This window comes from Macrotis lagotis, chromosome 4 (assembly GCF_037893015.1).
Source record: "Macrotis lagotis isolate mMagLag1 chromosome 4, bilby.v1.9.chrom.fasta, whole genome shotgun sequence".
Taxonomy (NCBI): domain Eukaryota; kingdom Metazoa; phylum Chordata; class Mammalia; order Peramelemorphia; family Peramelidae; genus Macrotis; species Macrotis lagotis.
Window position 1 is genome coordinate 71,608,363 of NC_133661.1, and position 18,775 is coordinate 71,627,137.

The 18,775-nt window shown below is 37.5% G+C and overlaps 1 protein-coding gene across 7 annotated transcripts in view; it reads right to left on the bottom strand.

Annotated features, from left to right (window-relative positions):
* The window catches only part of LOC141521015 (tyrosine-protein phosphatase non-receptor type 20-like), a 292,732-nt gene that overhangs the window by 27,320 nt on the left and 246,637 nt on the right, over positions 1-18,775 (bottom strand). For 2 of the 7 annotated variants that reach the window (XM_074233095.1, XM_074233090.1), the window contains exons 1-3: positions 7,529-7,757; positions 7,255-7,358; positions 2,450-2,547 (exon numbers count right to left, since the gene is read on the bottom strand). In XM_074233095.1, the coding sequence (XP_074089196.1) occupies positions 2,450-2,547; positions 7,255-7,266 (110 nt within the window). In that variant the 5' untranslated portion in view covers positions 7,267-7,358; positions 7,529-7,757. The other 5 variants (XM_074233092.1, XM_074233097.1, XM_074233094.1 and 2 more) reach the window with 5 other exon arrangements.

The following is an 18,775-nucleotide window of genomic DNA, read 5'->3' on the forward strand; positions in this document are numbered from 1 at the left end:
AAAGAAAACTGAGGAGGGAAAAAAAGAAAGGGGGTAGACAAAGAAAAAAAGAGAGAAAGCAGGACACAAATTGGGATCTGTTGGAAAGTTAAAAAAGAAGCTAATAGGTGCCAAGAAAAAAACAAAAGATACTTTTGAGCTAAAGGATTCTCTGTCTCCCATTTTTCTCAACACACATTTGTCTCCTTACTTTTTTAATCCTGATTTGAAATGGGAACCATATTGTTATAATGTATGTAAGGTGTTTGACTAATCTTTTTTGTTGTTTGTTTTTTATTTTATTTTTTTTTAATTATTTACTATTCTTAAAGGGCTTTCAAAGTGTGATTGTTGTGTCATTTTTTAGTTGTGTCCAACTCTTCATGACTCCATCTGGGGTTTTCTTGGCAAAGATACTACCATTCCTATTCCAGCTATTTTACAGATGAAGAAATTGAGGTAAACAGGGTAAAGTGATGTGCCCAGAGTAAGTGTCTCAGATCATATTTGAAAACAGGAAGATGAATTCTTCCTGAGTCTAGGAAAGGCACTCTATCCACTCTGCCAGCTAGCTGCCCTTTCAAAGAGTGAGTCACTAATTAATAACCTCCCCTTCTTCACCACGTTCATCTTCAGAAGAATTATTCATATTGGGAGTCATAGATAATTTATAGGTTTAAGAGTTTCTTTGTTTTTGCAAGGCAATGGGGTTAAGTGACTTGCCCAAGGGTCACACAGCTAGGTAATTATTAAGTGTCTGAGGTCAGATTTGAACTCAGGTACTCCTGACTCCAAGGTTGGTGCTCTATCCACTGTGCCACCTAACCACCCCTAAGGTACTTTTTAAAAAATTATTTATTTAAGACAATGGGGTCAAGTGACGTGCCCAAGGTCACACTGCTAGGCAATTATTAAATGTCTGAGGCTGAATTTGAACTCAGGTCCTCCTGACACCAGGCCTGTGCTCTATCTACTGCATCACCTAGCTGCCCCCATAAATACTTTAAGTTGCTATTATATATGTATATATATATACATATATATATAACACATATACATATGATGTGTATATAATTGTTATTATATATCTATATATACAAATATATGTATATAGAGAGATACATATTTACACATGCTCCTGCTTAAACCCCCAAACTGAAGTTTAAAAGGGAAGAAATCCTCAATGTATATAATACTTCTGAGTAGATCAATAAACATGTAGCAAATTCTATGTTAAAGAAACAAAGAAATAGGGTATAGAAGAATGGATTCTTCACTTGGGATCTATAGGTCCCTGGGATCCCTGGGCAGATTTCAGGGGATGGGGTGCATAATTATCTTTCATAAACCTTTAACTGAAGTTTTCTATGTCCTTTAATTATGACATTCCAAGAAAGGGTCCCTAGGCTGTCCTAGATTGACCAACAGATTCATGAAAGTGAAAAACTTTCTATTCTAAGGTACCAAATGCTCCACGAGAGCAAGTAGAATATTTTATGGAAGATGTATTAACATTTAATCTACCAAGGTATCATTTAGGACATCAAAATAATCTTTTAATGAATGACCTTTCAGTAACCCAAAATATTAAATGAAGCATTCAAATCATTCAAACCAGGTCTATTATAATGCTTCCTTCTACCATTTAATGGGGTTAGTGGGAATTATATAAGAGTTCTGTTACAAAAAAAAAATGGATCACAGCAAGTAAGCAGTAACATGGGATGGTTCCTGCTTGAATAGAAGAAAGAATCTCACAAAATAATCCTTATGATCTGTTTTAAAATAGCCCATGTACTCCACTGGTATCCAAGCAATATCAGGAGATCTAAAAGGAAGGCCGCCAGCGAGTTGAACAGACCCCCTTGTGGAGGATTTATGGGAGGGTAAAGAATAGGGTCATACAGGCTTACAGGGATGCATTGCAATCTGCATTGATGAAGGGAGTAACCACATCAGTGATATCCCAGATACAATGTGGGAGACGAAAGTCAGTTTAAATTAGTGTGCTTCTGGGATCCCATTTTTTAAAACTATATTCAGTCCAACTAACATTCCAAAAGTGACCATTCCCCCACAAAAAAATTCAGATCATTAAGTCAACATTAGTAAGCATCCAGTTGGCCCCAGGTGGAGGGATAAGGATAGACATGGGGAAGGGTTCTTACCTTGGGATCTACAAACTCCCAAAGGATCTATGAATAGATAGATCTTAGTGGGTCCATGAAATGGGATTGGAAAATGTATCTTTACTTTTACTAATCACAAATATAGGATTTTCTCTTTGTTTCCACTTACAGACACACACACACACACACACACACACACACACACACACACACAAACACATTATTCTGATTAGTCCATAGGTTTCCTCAGACTGTCAAAGGAATCAAAAACCCAGGAAAAAGCTACGAACCATTGCTTTAGGGGGAGAGGATCAAGAAGTCACAAAACATGCAACTGATACCTAATTGTACTCTCTTCAAGATCTTCATGATCATTCCTAAGTGAGAAACTCTTTAGATGCAATTCTACCTTCTGTGAGTTAACTTTGGTTTTGGAAATCTACAGACAAAAAAACAGGAATCAGGAATCAGCAAATGCAACTTTTAAAAACAATGATTTCTCACTCCTATAATAGCAGTGCATTCATAAGAAACAATGGCATTTTAAAAACATAGCATCACAAAAATCTGTATATACAAACATGACCCACAACTGCCCTCTTAACAACCAAGAAAAATATTGTGGGCAAGGAGAGTAGCACAAAGCCCTCCAAAGGAAGATGTCTCTGTCCCTGCCTCTTAGATGAGATAGTGGGTGCCAGAATTAAGTATGAAAATACTTTACAAATATAAGTTGCTACTAAAGACCATAAAACCTTTTGCATAGAGTTTAGTAGCAAATCCATTAATAAGAAGAACAGCCAGCTCATTAGCCAATCACTTTGGAATTCTCTTTGCCAGTTTTATGTGGAAGTCCTTAAGGCTAGTATTTATTGCTTTCAATTCATGTAAAGCATAATGCATGCTAAGTACTTTGCAAACCTTAAAATAGTATATAAATATCAATTATTATTAGTGGTATGATCTAAGCTGGTTTATTGAACAACCCAGGTATTAGAAAGCAGAGCAGCAAAGTTTATTAAAAAAAAAAACCTAAAAAATAAAACTTCAATAACCAATTTGACAGGACTCAGGTTCCTGATTTCAATGTTACATTAAAGATTCTTGAATGAACTACCATCCCATATCCTTCTAGCCTTTTTGTGGAATTTTCAATCCCCTAAAAAAACCCCACATCTGGTATTAGATGAGTTCTAACTGCAAAGTTTTTAGGAAGACATGGATCTCAGATCTGCCAATCACTTCCTTAGGATCTTAGGCAAAGTCTCTTAAACCTCTGGTTGCCTTCAATTGCTCATCTCTAAAATGATTGCTTCTATCGCTAAGGGCTTTTTCGTCCCTAAATCACAGAGTCTATGATATGGGACTTGAAAATACTAACTTGGTTAGGGAAGGGAGTGCAGACTAGTGACTTCACCCAAAATAGAGAACTCTTAAATTGGAAAATCACCTCCTCTACAGCTTATAGCTTTGGAGTCAGTTAAGGATACCAAATCATCGTATCATCAATTTAGAGTTAGGAGAGTCCTCTAATTCAATTTTTTCATTTTATAGATGAAGGAAATGAAGCTCAGATAAGTGTATGGTCTTACTCAAAGTCACATAGGCTGTAATGGACAGGGACAGGATTTGAAATCAGACCCCCAAAATGGTACTTTTTTCCTCTCATTATATGTTGACTTTCCCAGTTCTTCCTGATTCCAAATTCAGTTCTCTGCCCACCTCTCCTTGCTCCCATTCAATGAATAGATAGCATGATTAAAAGTGGTTTCAAAAATGCCTTTTTTCTGACCAAGACATGCAGTCATAAGCATTCCCACCTCCCAGAGATAAAGCCGATATCTTCCCTCAAACTTGGCTTCAGAGCAAGCAGAAGGACCAATAAGAAGAGAATGAACATAGTAAAACAGCCATACTGTGCTTGTGAAATCTGGAACAATGCGTTACCAAGCAATTCAAAGAGTGCACTGTCTTCTATGCTTCACCGAGCCCAGAATGAGCTCACATCTATTATGAAGACTCATCAATTATGAGAGGATGATCACTTAAAGGATTTATGATACTCAGTAAGAGAGATACCTCTCATCTATAAAATAGCATCTGAAAAAAGTCATTAGATGAGCCCCAACTGCTATCAAACACAAGGAGGGTTTTTTCCAAGGTAAAAGGATGCCAGATATGACTGCCAGAGAGTAACCCCTTGTTGCAAAAGGAGCCAAGAAGACAGACACTTGACTGCCCTCCAGATGGAGATAGAAGAGGAAGGAAAAAACCACTCTGTGAATGAACAACAGTGACTGATTACATACCATGTGACTGAAAATTGGATTCTGCCTTTTGATTAAAGCAAGACCATCTGCAAGAACATTTGGGAGGTACTCCTTCCCAACTGGGAAGCAGTTGATACATACATAGTAGGGAAGCTACTTACCTATAATTCATTTTTTCCCAAAGCAAAAAGTATATATAGAATTATTCTCTATGCATAATGAATGGGTAAAGATATTTCAGTTATAAGCATAATAAATTTTGTTCTTATAGATCAGAAGAGTCTTGTTTGTTAAAAGAAGCATTACCCTGTTACCTTATTTTTAAATACAAAATAAACACACTTTCCTCATTATTTTGCCCCCAGTAAGAAAATGATATCCTGATGGGAGGAACTCTTCTAGATACATAATCACAGATAAGATTATTTTCTCATGTCCATGATGAGTGGTCTCAAGTGACCCATCCCATGTAATAATTGAAAAATCTCTGGGTAAAAAAATGGTGTTCACAGAACCCTTGACAACTGATAACTATCAAGAGTATATGGCTGAACTATCAAGAGTAAATGTCAAGGGAGGCTAGCTGGCACAGTGGATGGAGCACCAGCCCTGGAGTCAGGAGTACCTTAGTTCAAATCCAGCCTCAGACATTTAATAATTACCTGTGTGGCCTTGGGCAAGCCACTTAACCCCATTGCCTTGAAAAAAAAAACTAAGAAAAAAAATGAGAAAAATATCTCCCCTCAGAAGGCCTGAGAAGAATAAAATTACTTTCAATAAACTAATATGGCACCCAGGACATAATACTGCTGTTGTGAAGCATTAATAAGCAAGCATTGATTTCTAAATTAATTTTCAGGGTCTTTTTGGACTAAGAATGGCAGAAGAAATAAAATGGGGCAAAGCAGAGAAGAGATGAAGAGGTATGCTATGACATTATGTTTCCAAGAAACAAAAAAATTAAGGGCAACTCTTTCATAAAAATACATATATTTTATTTTTATATATGTAATATATAAATAAAATATACATTCTTTGAATGAAAAGACCCCATTGAAATTCACACTGGAGAACATATTTAGAATCATGTTTCAAAAAGTAATTCGATTACATTTGGCGATGGTTTCACAATGTTCCAGGTGGCTGCTCTTCAAATTGGAGTCTAGCTAGGGAGACCAAAATGTCTCAAGTCAAATGAAATATGTCAGTACCTTTTGGTTTGTGTAAAAATGCTGAGGCATAACAAGGAGACTTGGAATAAATCTATCAAGATATAACTTTTCTATAGATTCTGTGCACTAACAAATCAGTGTCAAGCAAAACAAATAAAAAGGTTTGATAGATCTCTGGGGTCTACTGGGAGAGAAAGGGATCTTTCCACAATGTAACTGTGGAAGGACTCATTATGAAGACCATGCTTCTTTGAGGCAGAAGACCAGCAAGCTATCTTTTTTGAAACTCCTCAATATTCACCTAAGAGGGATCTCATGTCAATAGTCCTATTTAATTTCTTGGAAATGAAGACCTCTGGTCTATAGCCTAAAGAATGCAGGTTGATTCTAAATGAAAGCTAACACTTCTAAGAAGCATCATTTTCTCTGTAAGTAGCAGGAAAACTTCCAACAGGTCATCTACAGAAGTCATTTTATATTTTTACAGAGATTCAAAGACTCCTAACTAGAAAAGTAACAATTGAGCAAAATTCCTCTTATGAATAAACACAGCTCAAAAGGGGAATACTTGTTCATATTAAATGCCTTTCACTTTAAAATCTTTTGCTCTTCAAGTAAATATTTCAAAGAAAAGAGGAGGATCGACATTGGACCGATGTATCATATGCTGCATTCTTTTGTGGTCAAGAGTTTGAGGGACTCTTTTGGGAAAAGACCTATGATTTCATCAGTGTGGAGAATTCTATGTGTGGAAACTCCTAAAGACTGGCTTCCCTTCTGAACTTTTAGCCTAAAATCAAGGACTCTTAACCTGAGATCTATGCCCCCCCCCAAAGTGTCAATGATTAGATTTCATGGTGCCCAAAAACATCAATGGGAGAAAAAAAATCACAGTTTTGTTTTCACTGTCATGGCTTTCTTTATGTTTTGCATTTTAGAACCACTGTGAGGTCAAGTGACTTTTCCTGTATCCACAGTCTACATAGATATCGGTGAGAAAAACTGCGGTAAAAACCAAATATAGAGCACCTTCCTGTTCAACCCTTGAATGAGATGTGAAGCATGGAGACCCTAAAACTGAAAGCTATTTTGGACAGTACCACTGTATAACAAAAATCTATTTTGGTCTTGGTGTTCCTACCCCATGTCCCTATGGTCAAGATAAGTGAAGGACTAAGGAAAGTAATTAATTCCCTCTGGACCCCTTCCCTCAATCATTACATTTTCTTTTAGGTAGCTTTAACATGAATTAGGAAAATTCAGGCACTGAGATCCTTCCCCTCCTTATGACAGTTTCCTGTATCAACCCTCCTACTAGAAGTACAAAATGAAATAGAAAGCATATTTTAAAGGTCATCTAAAATGTAAAAAACAAAAAATAAAAACAGATTCACTGATTAAGAGTTAAGCTAAAGATAGTTTTCTTTGGCTTTAAAAATAAAAAAAAAAGTTTTACTTTTCCAAAGTGTTTACTTAGCTTTTTTTTTCCATTTCTGATGCGATAGGGGAATTGAGCATCAGTTACATTTAGGAGAGGAAAATCCAAACATATGAACACAAGATTTCCTTGGGAGCCAGTGTCGTATGTTCAAGGTTTAAGCATTCATAACTAAGCCTGGCTCAACATAATCCCCCCTAAAAATAATAATTGTATATATTATATGTAATATATATTATATATATATATATATTCCATAATTTTACCTGATTGCCCATTGAGCTAGCTGTCTTGTCTTGACTTGGAGAAGGCAGAGCCTCCCAGGCCTTCCGGCCCCTGGTAACAGTAGCACCTACTGCAAGGGCCTTTCCTGAATAAAGAAAAGGGAAGAAGTGATGAAACAGAAAGACTTATTCAAAAGTAGGATCTAGGCTACCATATGAGAGCCTAGCTATCTGATGAGGTTTTCACTCTTAGTCTATATTGGGGTCTTCCTTTCCTCATCTTCCAAGTTAGTAACTTCTCAAAGAAACATCTCACCCTCCTGTTAAGATCACTGTGGTCGAAACCATCCTACTTCTCAGGTGGGGTCCAACACAGCCACTTTACCAGGTTCCCTCTGGGGCTCTAAGAGAGGCAAGTATTCAAAACTTTCTACCAATGACCTTGGAAATAAACAGGTACTATCCCAAATTCCCCACAGTCAGAGTGAGAATTGGGCCACGTTGCCATGTTTGAATTGGGCCTTGCTCCCCTCCTCCCCCACACATACACTCACTGGATTCTAACCATTGTACATGTTCTCAACTGCCAAACTCTTCTGGAGCACCCCCCCCCAAGATAAGCCTGGTTCTTTAGGAAAGGTTCATTTTGAGGACTCACAGAAGATGCTTCCAAGTTGTGAAGCCCAGTCCTTGGACCAAGACTAGTTCAGATATGTAAGATGTTCCAATTTACCTGATCCATTAGAAGTGCTTTTGGTTGATAGAAAGAGATCTGGAGAATTCAACCATTCTCAAAATATGTTAAAATACATAACTCTGGTCTATGGGGCATTGAGATATAAAATGGCATTCAACCCACTTCCTTATTCCCCTATGGGAGTATGGATTTTATACTACAAAGGACATTAATACTCTGCTAATTTTCAAATAGATTTGGAAAGATGTTTGTATATAATACATCCTCAGGAAGTCAACCTGAAATGGTTTTTTATTTTCTAATAAAGTTGGAAGTCCAGGAATTGCCTTAATCCAGTTTTATCCCAGAGCTGAATTGAGGAAAATCTGAATGAACACAGAAGGCTCATCCTCTCACAAATTTTAATCCTTTAGATAATGTTTTCCTGTTAGCATTGTTCTGCCAGCCCCCACTTAACCTTGTCTGAGATTATCAATTTGGACAGGACACCCAGACTCCATATGGAGACAAATTCTCCTGAAGTACCCTTCTCTGTACTTACTGGAAAGAATGGTCCCTCATTCCTGGATACCCCATGTCCCTTTTTTGAAGATGGACTTGCCCATTCTGACTTGTGAAAACTCTTGTCTTCCCTATCCAACTCCATTATGATTTGGGTTCACAACAGATCTTTTGCTTACCAGTTCCTCCCTTGCCAATTGTATTTCCCTATAAAAGACTTGGTAGTTCTTAGTTCTTACAGAGGAGAAATTTGGTGAAAGTCATGATCAAATTGGGCATAAATGGCAGAGGCAGGACTTGATAACCCAGTTGTTTGATTCCAAATCACATATTCTATCCCCATATACTATGTTCTTTCCAAAAGATGGTTAGGTCAGCCCATATATAGGCTGATACCTTATATGTAGAGCTTTTTTTCACCTTTGCCAGAGAGAGAGAGAGAGAGAGAGAGAGAGAGAGAGAGAGAGAGAGAGAGAGAGAGAGAGTGTGTGTGTGTGTGTGTGTGTGTGTGTGAAAACTCTGGGTAGATTCTATTCCTGGTCTGTTGCTTACTTTTTCATTTTCTTGCCCATGGTAGATAGCTCTCTTCCCCCAGTCCCTGCATCCCTCCACCATCAACATTAATTAAATGTTGCCAATCATGAGGGTAAACATTCAAGTTTTTCTTGGTCAAAGGTATTCTCACCATTCTCACACCCTTCTCTTCCGATATCTGCTTCCCCTACTAATTTGTCCTTATTCTTCTTTTTGGGGACTAGATACATATTCTTACAGATCTTATTCTGGGAATACCACAAGACTGAGACTATCCAAAGTTTTTGCTACCCAAATAGGGACACAGGAGAATCCATGAAATAAAGATGGGGAGAGAAGGGAAATAGTATCATAGATCACCAAAGAAGAAACTGAGCAACAAAATCATATAGAAGATCCAAAGGGATGCATTCCAAGTGCAGGGAGGCAAAGATGAAAGAACAACATATCAAGGAGGCAGAGAAGACTCTATCACAGATAAAGGGAAGTTGTAAGAAGACCTGTATTTCCTAGGATTAGAGTCCAGATATAACAGATACCAGCATCAAGGTCATGAGATATCTGACATAACAACACTCAAAAGAATAAGGATTGACTCAAAGGAAGATTGTGTCCTGACACAGTCACCCCATCACTAATGTTCTAATTGAAAAAGGAATCGTACCACACAATCTGACATGTAGGACATCCCCAGGGATATGGAAAGCACAGAAAAGAATACACACAGATGCAAAGGTAAAGACACCTTGAAACAAAAGAGCCTCTTCTATAACTGAAGATGTTTCACCTGCCTCTCTTGATCTGCTTCCTGTTAAAGAATGAAAGTTGATCAGCTTTTTAGCCCTAGTTAGAAAGATCAGTTTAGGAACATCATCCTAGTTTAGGAGACCTGAGTTTTCTTCTCTCTTTTATCAACTAACTAAAGGTGGTTCACAATGGACTGAGAGATTGATGCCCTCATTAATGCTATTGGCAGCAGGTGCTGCCTTCCTCCTCTCACAACTTAAAACCATGTACCTTCCTGACCATTGGAGCCTATATTTAGTAGTGGACTAAAAGACATAGTCCACAATATCAGTTTTGCCTTAGTTAGAATCTAGAAAAATATGCCTAGAAAAAAATAGGTTCTTAACCATTTTTATGTCATGGACCCCTCAGAAGAATGTTTTAAAATAATTGATATAAATGGTAAATCTTGGTTCAAGACTAAAAAAAAAGATGATTTTTTTCCTATTCAATTTTATGAATGCCATGAAATCTAACCAGAAGCCCCCTGTGGGAGTGGGAGAGGCTAATAACTACAGGAGAAAACTTGGTCTAATAACCTAAATAGGAAAGAATTTTCCATAGAGAAAAATAGAAAGGAAGTTAAGAAGTTAATTCCCAACCAAAACTGGAAATCAGAAGGCAGATAGACTTTAAAAGATAACAAAAAGACAGGTAATATCTGAGAAAATCTCTTAATCATTTTAAAAACTAAACTGTGGGGGAGGCTAGGTGGCATAGTGGATAAAGCACCAGCCTTGGAGTCAGGAGTACCTGGGTTCAAATCCGGTCTCAGACACTTAATAATGACCTAGCCATGTGGCCTTGGGCAAGCCACTTAACCCCATTGCCCTGCAAAAAAAAAAAAAACTAAAAAGACTAAACTGCCAACTACATGAACTAAAATGTAGCCAATGGTTTGTATTGGTTAATCTGTAAATTCAGGCATCAATTTGGATATAAATTTAGATTTAGGTTCAAATTCCTTTATGAACTTGAATTTCCTCCTATGCAAAGTGAGGGAGTTAGACTGGACTACTCCTAAGGTCCTTATCTAAATCCCATGGCATAATTATTATAAAATTCTACTGATGATATCCCTGAAAATCCTATAATTAATTTACTGAAATTTTCTAATGCAAATAAAGTTTAGTTAGACTAATAATGTCAGCATATATAGGTAGTAAAGGATATAGGGATGGGACTGTGTGAGATAAAGTAAAAGACCAGGAGCTTACAACTCTTCACTGAAAGGGAAACAAATTTTTCTCCCCATTGTCCCTGCCACTTAAGGTGGTATCAATGAAATGAGAGACCAAGATTTACCCAGGAGAACATTAAATGTAATGCATTAGGACTGAGGAATCCCAAGGACCCAGGATCTACCAGAAGGAGGGATGGAGATGCAAGATGATCCGGCAAAGGGGATTGATGAGTAATGTTTAAGGGAGGCAGGAAAACCAAGGAGGAGGGATAATCTAGGAGAAAGGGATAGTTGGCACTGTTAAAAAAACTGTATCCAAGTCAAGAAAGATGAAGGCTGATAAAAGTTCAGGGAATTTGGCAATTTAATTTGACTGTCAAATTCTACTCTATTCACCTATCCAGCTATCCTTCCCTTCTTTATTCAATCCTTCTCAGAATCTGAGTTAATGGGAACGGCCCAGGTCAATCAGTCCAAACTATACCTATACAAACTATACAAGAATGCCCTCAGTAACATTCCCAATGAGTCAGCCATGATTTGAAAACCCCTAATGAAATCATCTACTGATTTAGCCTATTCTTTTGGTTAACTGTATTAGGAACTTTTTCATTACACTCATTTCATTACACTTTCTGGATCCCTTTGAGAAGCAAAAGAAGGCTAACTTATCTTCTATGATACTTGCCTCTTTAATGAAAACAGTTATCATTTCTGCTTTCCCCACTCCAAGACCACTCTGCAGGCCACACATTCCCACTTCCTTTCACTAATCTTTATAAGACATGGCACTATTCTGGGTGCCCTCCTCTGGACAATTTATAGGCCCTTTTAAAATGAAAACTCACAACTGAACTCGCAAATACTCTATTATGGTCTGAGTAGGGATTATCACCTCTCTGGTTTTGGACGTTACATGTTTTTAATGAAGTTTAGGATTACATTAGCTTTTTATAACTGTTCTATCATGATATAGTCTCATATTGCAATTCACCAAAATCCTCAAATCTTTTTTTTCCAATCAACTCTTGTCTTAACATGCCTCTCCCTTCTTTATTTCCAAAGTCAATTTTTGAAACCCCAGGTGTGAGACATGATGCTTATCCCTATAAATCATAAGATCAAGACCAATGTTCTAGGTTGCCAAGATCTTTTCAAATCTCAACTCTGTCATCCAGTTTGTTCACATTATCTTCCAACTTGGGTCATTTTAAAAATTTGAGAAGCTCAATCCATTTATTCTCTGTCCAAGTAATGATAAAAATATTTTAAAAAGAATGAGGCGGGGGGGGGGCAGCTAGGTGGCACAGTGGACAAAGCACCGGCCCTGGAGTCAGGAGTACCCAGGTTCAAATCTGGCCTCAGACACTTAATAATTACCTAGCTGTGTGGCCTTGGGCAAGCCACTTAACCCCATTTGCCTTGCAAAAAACCTAAAACACAAAGCCAAAAAAAAAAAAAAAAGAAAAGAATGAGGCCAGGAAGAGATCCTGGGGTATTCCACTAGATTACCATAGATTCCATAGAATTCTGCTAACATAGAATCATAAATATAGAGCTAGAAGTTATCTGAGAGATCACCAAGCTAAATTCCTTCATATTGGATGTAGAAACTGAAGCTATGAATGGTTAAGGGACTTGTTTGGGTCACTCAGTTAGTAGGAGAGCCAGGATTTGAACAGAAGTCCTGAGATTCAAAGGTCAATACTATTCAATCATCTTTCCCTGGCTTCTAGTGCTTTGTCATTCCTTCCTTCCTTCCTTCCTTCCTTCCTTCCTTCCTCCCTCCCTTCCTTCTTTCCTTCTTTCCCTCCTTCCTTCTTTCCCTCCTTCCTTCCCTCCTTGCTTTCTCCCTTCCTTCCTTCCCTCCTTACTTCCTCCCTTCCTTCCTTCTTTCCCTCCTTCCTTCGCTCCTTGTTTTCTCCCTTCCTTCCTTCCTCCCTTTCCTCCTTCCCTCCCTTCTTCCCTCCTTCCTTCCTTGCATCCTACCTACCAACCTATACTGAATTCCTTTTGTTTATGTGTTTGCTAAGGAATATGACATCCTCAAACTAGAAAAGATAGTCCTTTATAAGACTCCTTTTGTCTGTTTTTAATCTAGTTTTATATCACAAAGATAGTGTGATGGAAAATAAAACATCTCATGTTAAGTACCTTGAACTCTTCCAAGGAGATTTCCTGGAAAAACCCAAGAAAATTATTAATAAAAAGAATGTTTGCATTCTTAGGCAGAAGAGTGGTATTCTGCAGCAAAACTGAAATGCAATATTCCCCTCAAAACAGTCATTTAACCTTGCCATAAGAAAACATACATTTTCTTAGTTTACAAACACAAATCACATTTCCTGAAACCAGCTGAAAGGCTTAAAGTGTTTGAGCACATTTGCCTTTCTATAAATGAAAGCTCATTCTTCAAAACAAAAAAAAAAGTCTGAGAAAGGGATTTCAGAGTTGGAAATATTATTGTGTGGAATGCAGGTGAAGGTTGTGAACTGCACATCCATGGTGACCTCTAAGAAGAGGTGAATATTTAAAAAAAAAATACTCTGTTATAAGTCTTTTAGGGTGATGCCAAACCCTGCAGCTTCAAAATATTGAAGCTTACTTGGTTTTGATCTTTCCAGATTTAAACCTGATGAAATATCCATGGGGTTTGGTCAAAATTCATTTATAAAGAAACACTTGGCTGGGTCTGTAGCTATTATCTTAAAGGGATTGAGTGAAAAGTCCATCTAGCTAATAAATTGCATTTTATATGGGGAAGGAAAGAGAAGGGAATAAGTGTCTCCTATGTAATTATAAACAACCAGGAAAAGGTTGATATGTGCTATCAACTTTCTTCTCTTAGTTGTTGATAATTATAATTAGTCTATTACCATCTATTAGAGATATCTAATAGTACAGTGCATAGAGAACTGGACCTGGAGTCAGAAGGTTTGAGTTCAATTTGTTCTCAATCACTTCCTAGTAGTGTGACCTTGGGCAGGTCGCTTAATACTGTTTGCCCAAGTTTCCTCAACTGAATGGTTGTAATGATGATCAAATTTGTAAAAAACAAAAACAAACAAAAAAAAGAATAAAACTTATTACAGTGCCTTGAACACTTCAGAGGAAATTTATGAGTACACAGTGAGGGATGATTTTCTCATGATCTCATGATTTTCTTGCATGATGATGAAGTTTATCTAATTTGACCTCTCTTCCCTTCAGAAATCTCTTCTACAATATCTTGGACTCCTTCCTGCATCTTGCAAATTCAACCTTTCTCCAGACATCACTTTTTCTCTTGAAGACATAGCCAGCCTTTATAACCCAGATTTGTAACCTCAGTCATCCTTCACTCTTCCCTCTCTCTCTCTCACACACCCTTTTCCCACTAGATAGTCATTTGGTTTTTGCTAATGCTACACTTCCCACAACCCTCTCCTTTCTCTCAACTTAGACATTTACTCTCTTTCAGACCTTCATTACTTCTCACCTGGACTATTTCAACAGATTTCTAATAAAACTACCCCACTTCCAATATCTCATCTGTCTATACCATACTTCACACAGCTTCCAGACTAAACTTCCTTAAGGCCAACACTGACCATTGTACTACACTGCTCAAAAAGTTTAAATGACTCCAGATCGCCTTTTTTTTTAAATTATGACTTCTGTTGGCAATCTGATGAAGCCAATGGGCTCACTCTCTCTCTTTCTCTCTTTCTCTCTCTCTCTCTCTCTCTCTCTCTCTCTCAGAATATTTTAAGTGCATTAAAATGCATAGGATTATAATACAATAATATCAGAATACAATTATCTATATGTATAGGTATATAGATGGGTAGAGATAGATAGAGGACTTGTCTTCCTTATTAGAATGTAAACTTCTTAAGGACAGGGGATTGACTTGCTTGATTCTATTTACATCCCAACCATATTATTTAGACATATATTGCAAATGGGTGCTTTTTTCCCTTCATTTATCCATTCATCCATCCATCCATCTGTCCATTTATACATACATGCATGCATTCATATAAATATATGCATACATGCATTCATATAAATATACACATACATACATGTGTGTGTGTGTGTGTGTATATATATATATATATATATATATATATATATATTCAGTCTGGCTCCAGTCTATATTTTCCAGTTTCATTGAACATTACTTTCTTGTATTTGTCATTTTATCTTTACTATCATTTTCTTTGCACAGGCTATCCCCCTGTGCCTAATGCCTTCCTTCCTTATCTCCATATTTAGAATCTTTATCTTTCTTCCTTCAAAGCTCAACTCTTGTACCATCTCCCACATGAAACTTTTCCTAATTCCCTCAGTTTATTAGTACTAAGATCTTCCTCCTCAAACTATGTATATACACATATATTTCTGGGTAATTGTATATGTTTATACATTTATACATTATATAGAGAGGTTACATATATGTTTGCATATTGTAACCCCTGAGCTCCTTAATGGTAGGAAGCATTTGTCTTTTTGTCCCTACACCCATTGAGCTTTGCTTAGAACTTTTTTTGCTTTTAGAACTTTTCTTAAATGTTTGTTGGATTGGATTTATTGTTCACTCAGACTTTGAATGCTTCTAGCAATGGGGTGACCATTACTTCACAAGACCCTTCACTGCTGGAAAGAAATAATTGTTGAATTTTCCTTGTACTGAACTGAAGCTGGTCATCCTTAAACTTCTTTCTCACCATTTCCTAATTGGTCGGTAAAGATTTATCAAGCACCTGACAACTGTGTTAAGTGCTGGAGATTCAAAGAAGGGCAAAAGAATAGCCCCTACCCTCAAGGAACTCACAATCTAATGGGAGAGATGACATGCAAACATGAACAAATCATAGTCAAGATAAATTGGAGAAAATCTTTGAGGGAAGTCCTAAGCGGAATTCTTTTTTTTTTTTGAGGCAATGAGTTTGCTCAGGGTCACATAGCTAATAAATATCTAAGGTTAGATTTGAACCCAAGTGCTCCTAACTCTATCTATCTACTGTGCCACCCAAGAGAAATTCTAAAAGGAATCCAGAAAGGTATTTAGAGAAGGTGGGGTTTCAGTTGGGACCTGAAGGGAACCAGGGACAAAGGAAGCAGAAAACTGGAAGCATGAGGTATGACAAGGGAAAATTAATCAAGAGAGTATCTTAGACAAAGAACAGAGCAAGGAAACCAGTGTCACTGGAACATGGAGTACCTAGAGGGGAAAAAAGGTAGGAAGAAGTCACTTTGTGATGGGTTTTAAAAACCAAACAAAAGATTTTATATTTGATCCCTGATGTTATAGGAAGCCACAGGAGTTTTATTAAATGGGGGTGAGGAGAAGGGAATGGTTTCAGGTAGATGCTTTAGTAAGAATACCTGGACAGCTGAATTAAACTGGGGAGAGACTTGAGGCAGATAGTTATTACAATAGTCCTGCTATGAGGATATGCTGCCCTATGCTAAAGCAGTTTCAAGGTCAGAAGACAGAGGGTGGTATAGATGAAAAATGTTTCCAAAATAGATTTATTAGAATCTGGCAACAGCAGATTGAATATGGGTGGTGAGAAAGAATGTTGATTTGAAAATTAAACCTAGATTTCCCTCAACAGAAAGAGGGAAGTTAGGAAGAGGATAGAATTTGGGGAAAAGATAATGACTTCATTTTGGATGTGAGCTTAAGATGTCTATAGGATATTCATTGTCCCTAATTCTGCTTACTGGGTCAACATGGAACTGACCAATCTTTTTTTTAATTGACAATCCTTCCAATAAATGAAGACAGTTAACCCTGTTAGTCTTGTTTTTGTTTAGATTTCCAAGGCAATGGGGTTAAGTGGCTCGCCCAAGGCCACACGGCTAGGTAACTATTAAGTGTCTGAGGTCAGATTTGAACCCAGGTACTCCTGACTCCAAGGCCAGTGCTTTATCTACTGTGCCACCTAGCCACCCAACCCTGTCTTTAGAAGGCTTTCCCCTCCCCACACTAAACTTGTTAACACTCAGTTTCTTCAATTGTCCCTTACATTTCCTAAGCCTTCTCCTCCCTTTTTCTTGGTAGTCTCTGAATATAATTTGAATTTTCAATTTATTTAAATTGTGATTAATTCCTTAATATGAAACTCCAGATGTGACCAGCACAAAAAGACTTATGATTTGGGCCCCATACTTTTATTAATGCAGCCTAAGTTTGGGTTAGTTTGTTTAGAAGTCATATCAAATTGTTGGTTTGTACTGAACTTGTGGTGAACTGAAAAATCCCAGGTGTTTTTTTCTTGGACTGTTGTCAAGTCAGATCTCCCCTTTCTAGTTTTGTACTTAAGCTTTTTGACTCTTTCAAACAATGCAGGAGTTTGACTTTACCCTAGTTAAATTTCATCTTCTTGATTTCAGCCTAGTGTTCCAACAAGCTGAGATCATTTCTAATCTTGATTCTGACCTAAAATTTTATCTATCCCTCCCACTTTTGTGTCAACCAATTTGATAAACACGATTCCTTTGTTTTCATAAGAACAAAGAAAAATGCTAAACAAGACAGAGGACCACTAGAAACCCCCAGTTTAGTGACTCTCCAGTAATTAGCTCTTTTGGGGCACAGTTGAGCAATTAGCTTCAGTAATCCACTTACTCATATTTACCACTAGAGACTTTGTCAAAATGTTTTGTTGATAACAAGATACTGAGTCTGTGGTATTCCCCAGTCTACTGCTCTGGTAACCCTATCAGAAAAGGAAATGAAGTTAGTTTGGCATGACTTGTTCTCAGTGAACCCTGTCAACTTTCTAATGATCTAGACTCCTTTTCAATGAGCTCAAAAAAACAAAAAAGAAACATCTGTTTAATAATCCATTTTAGAAGTTTGCCAGGGATGGATGTCAAATTTTTACTAGATTTTATTTTCTAAAATCCACCATTTTCCTTTTTTTAAAAAAATGGGACATTTGCCTATTTGTACTCTTCAAATGCCTCACCCATTCTCTGAGTTCTCTTTAGATAACATCTGCAAGTTCTTTCAGCTCCCTAGGATTTAATTGGGGCCTTGAGATGTGAATTTATTTAAAGCAGCTGGTTGCTATCCTTCTCTTTCCACACCCATTTTGGGCTCCAGTTTCCTCTTTACAAACTATGGGCTTCAAAGTGTAAAATATTCTCCTTGCTGAAAGACATAGAAGCAAGCAGATCTGAATTTTAACAATATATATATAATGATATGGCTCTGCCTGATGACTGAGAGTGGGGAGGAAGGAGCTACGTAAATGGTAATGTGCTTTTAAGTTTTGCAAAACCCTTTCCCCAGTGGGGTCTTGATGCAGCCTAAAAAGTAATTATTGGCCACAACTGATAGCCCCTGGAAGCCTCTCCTAACCCAGTCCTGCCAATGGGCTAAACCCGTGGAGCTCAGAAGTAGGAAACCAAGCCCCACCTGTGAGGGTTCAGAGAAGGAGAATCAAATCATTTATGTTTTGATTGTTTGAAGGGAAAGGGATATGACTTAAGACCATCCTGGGGAAGAATGTAGCAGTCTAGTACCTAACTCTAAGGGAGACGATCAATTGTAAATAAAATAAGCCAGAAGGGCAGTCATTAGAGGTTCTATTTTATACTGCTAAGAACCATTGTTTCTGGCCAAACACTAAGGTTCAGAGGTCTTATCCCTAAGATCACCAGGAAAGAGGTAAACTGGGGCATGACAACTGAGGCAAACAAAGAATGAAATATCTCTCTTCCAAGAAAATAAGGCCAGTGAAATCCATGGTCAGATGAATGGCAAGCACCCTGGGAATGGAAAGAGTTGGAGAAGAGGGTGGTGCAAGAAGATCCAATGATCCCTTGGCACTCCCAACTTCGTGGTAATACTCAATCTAAGG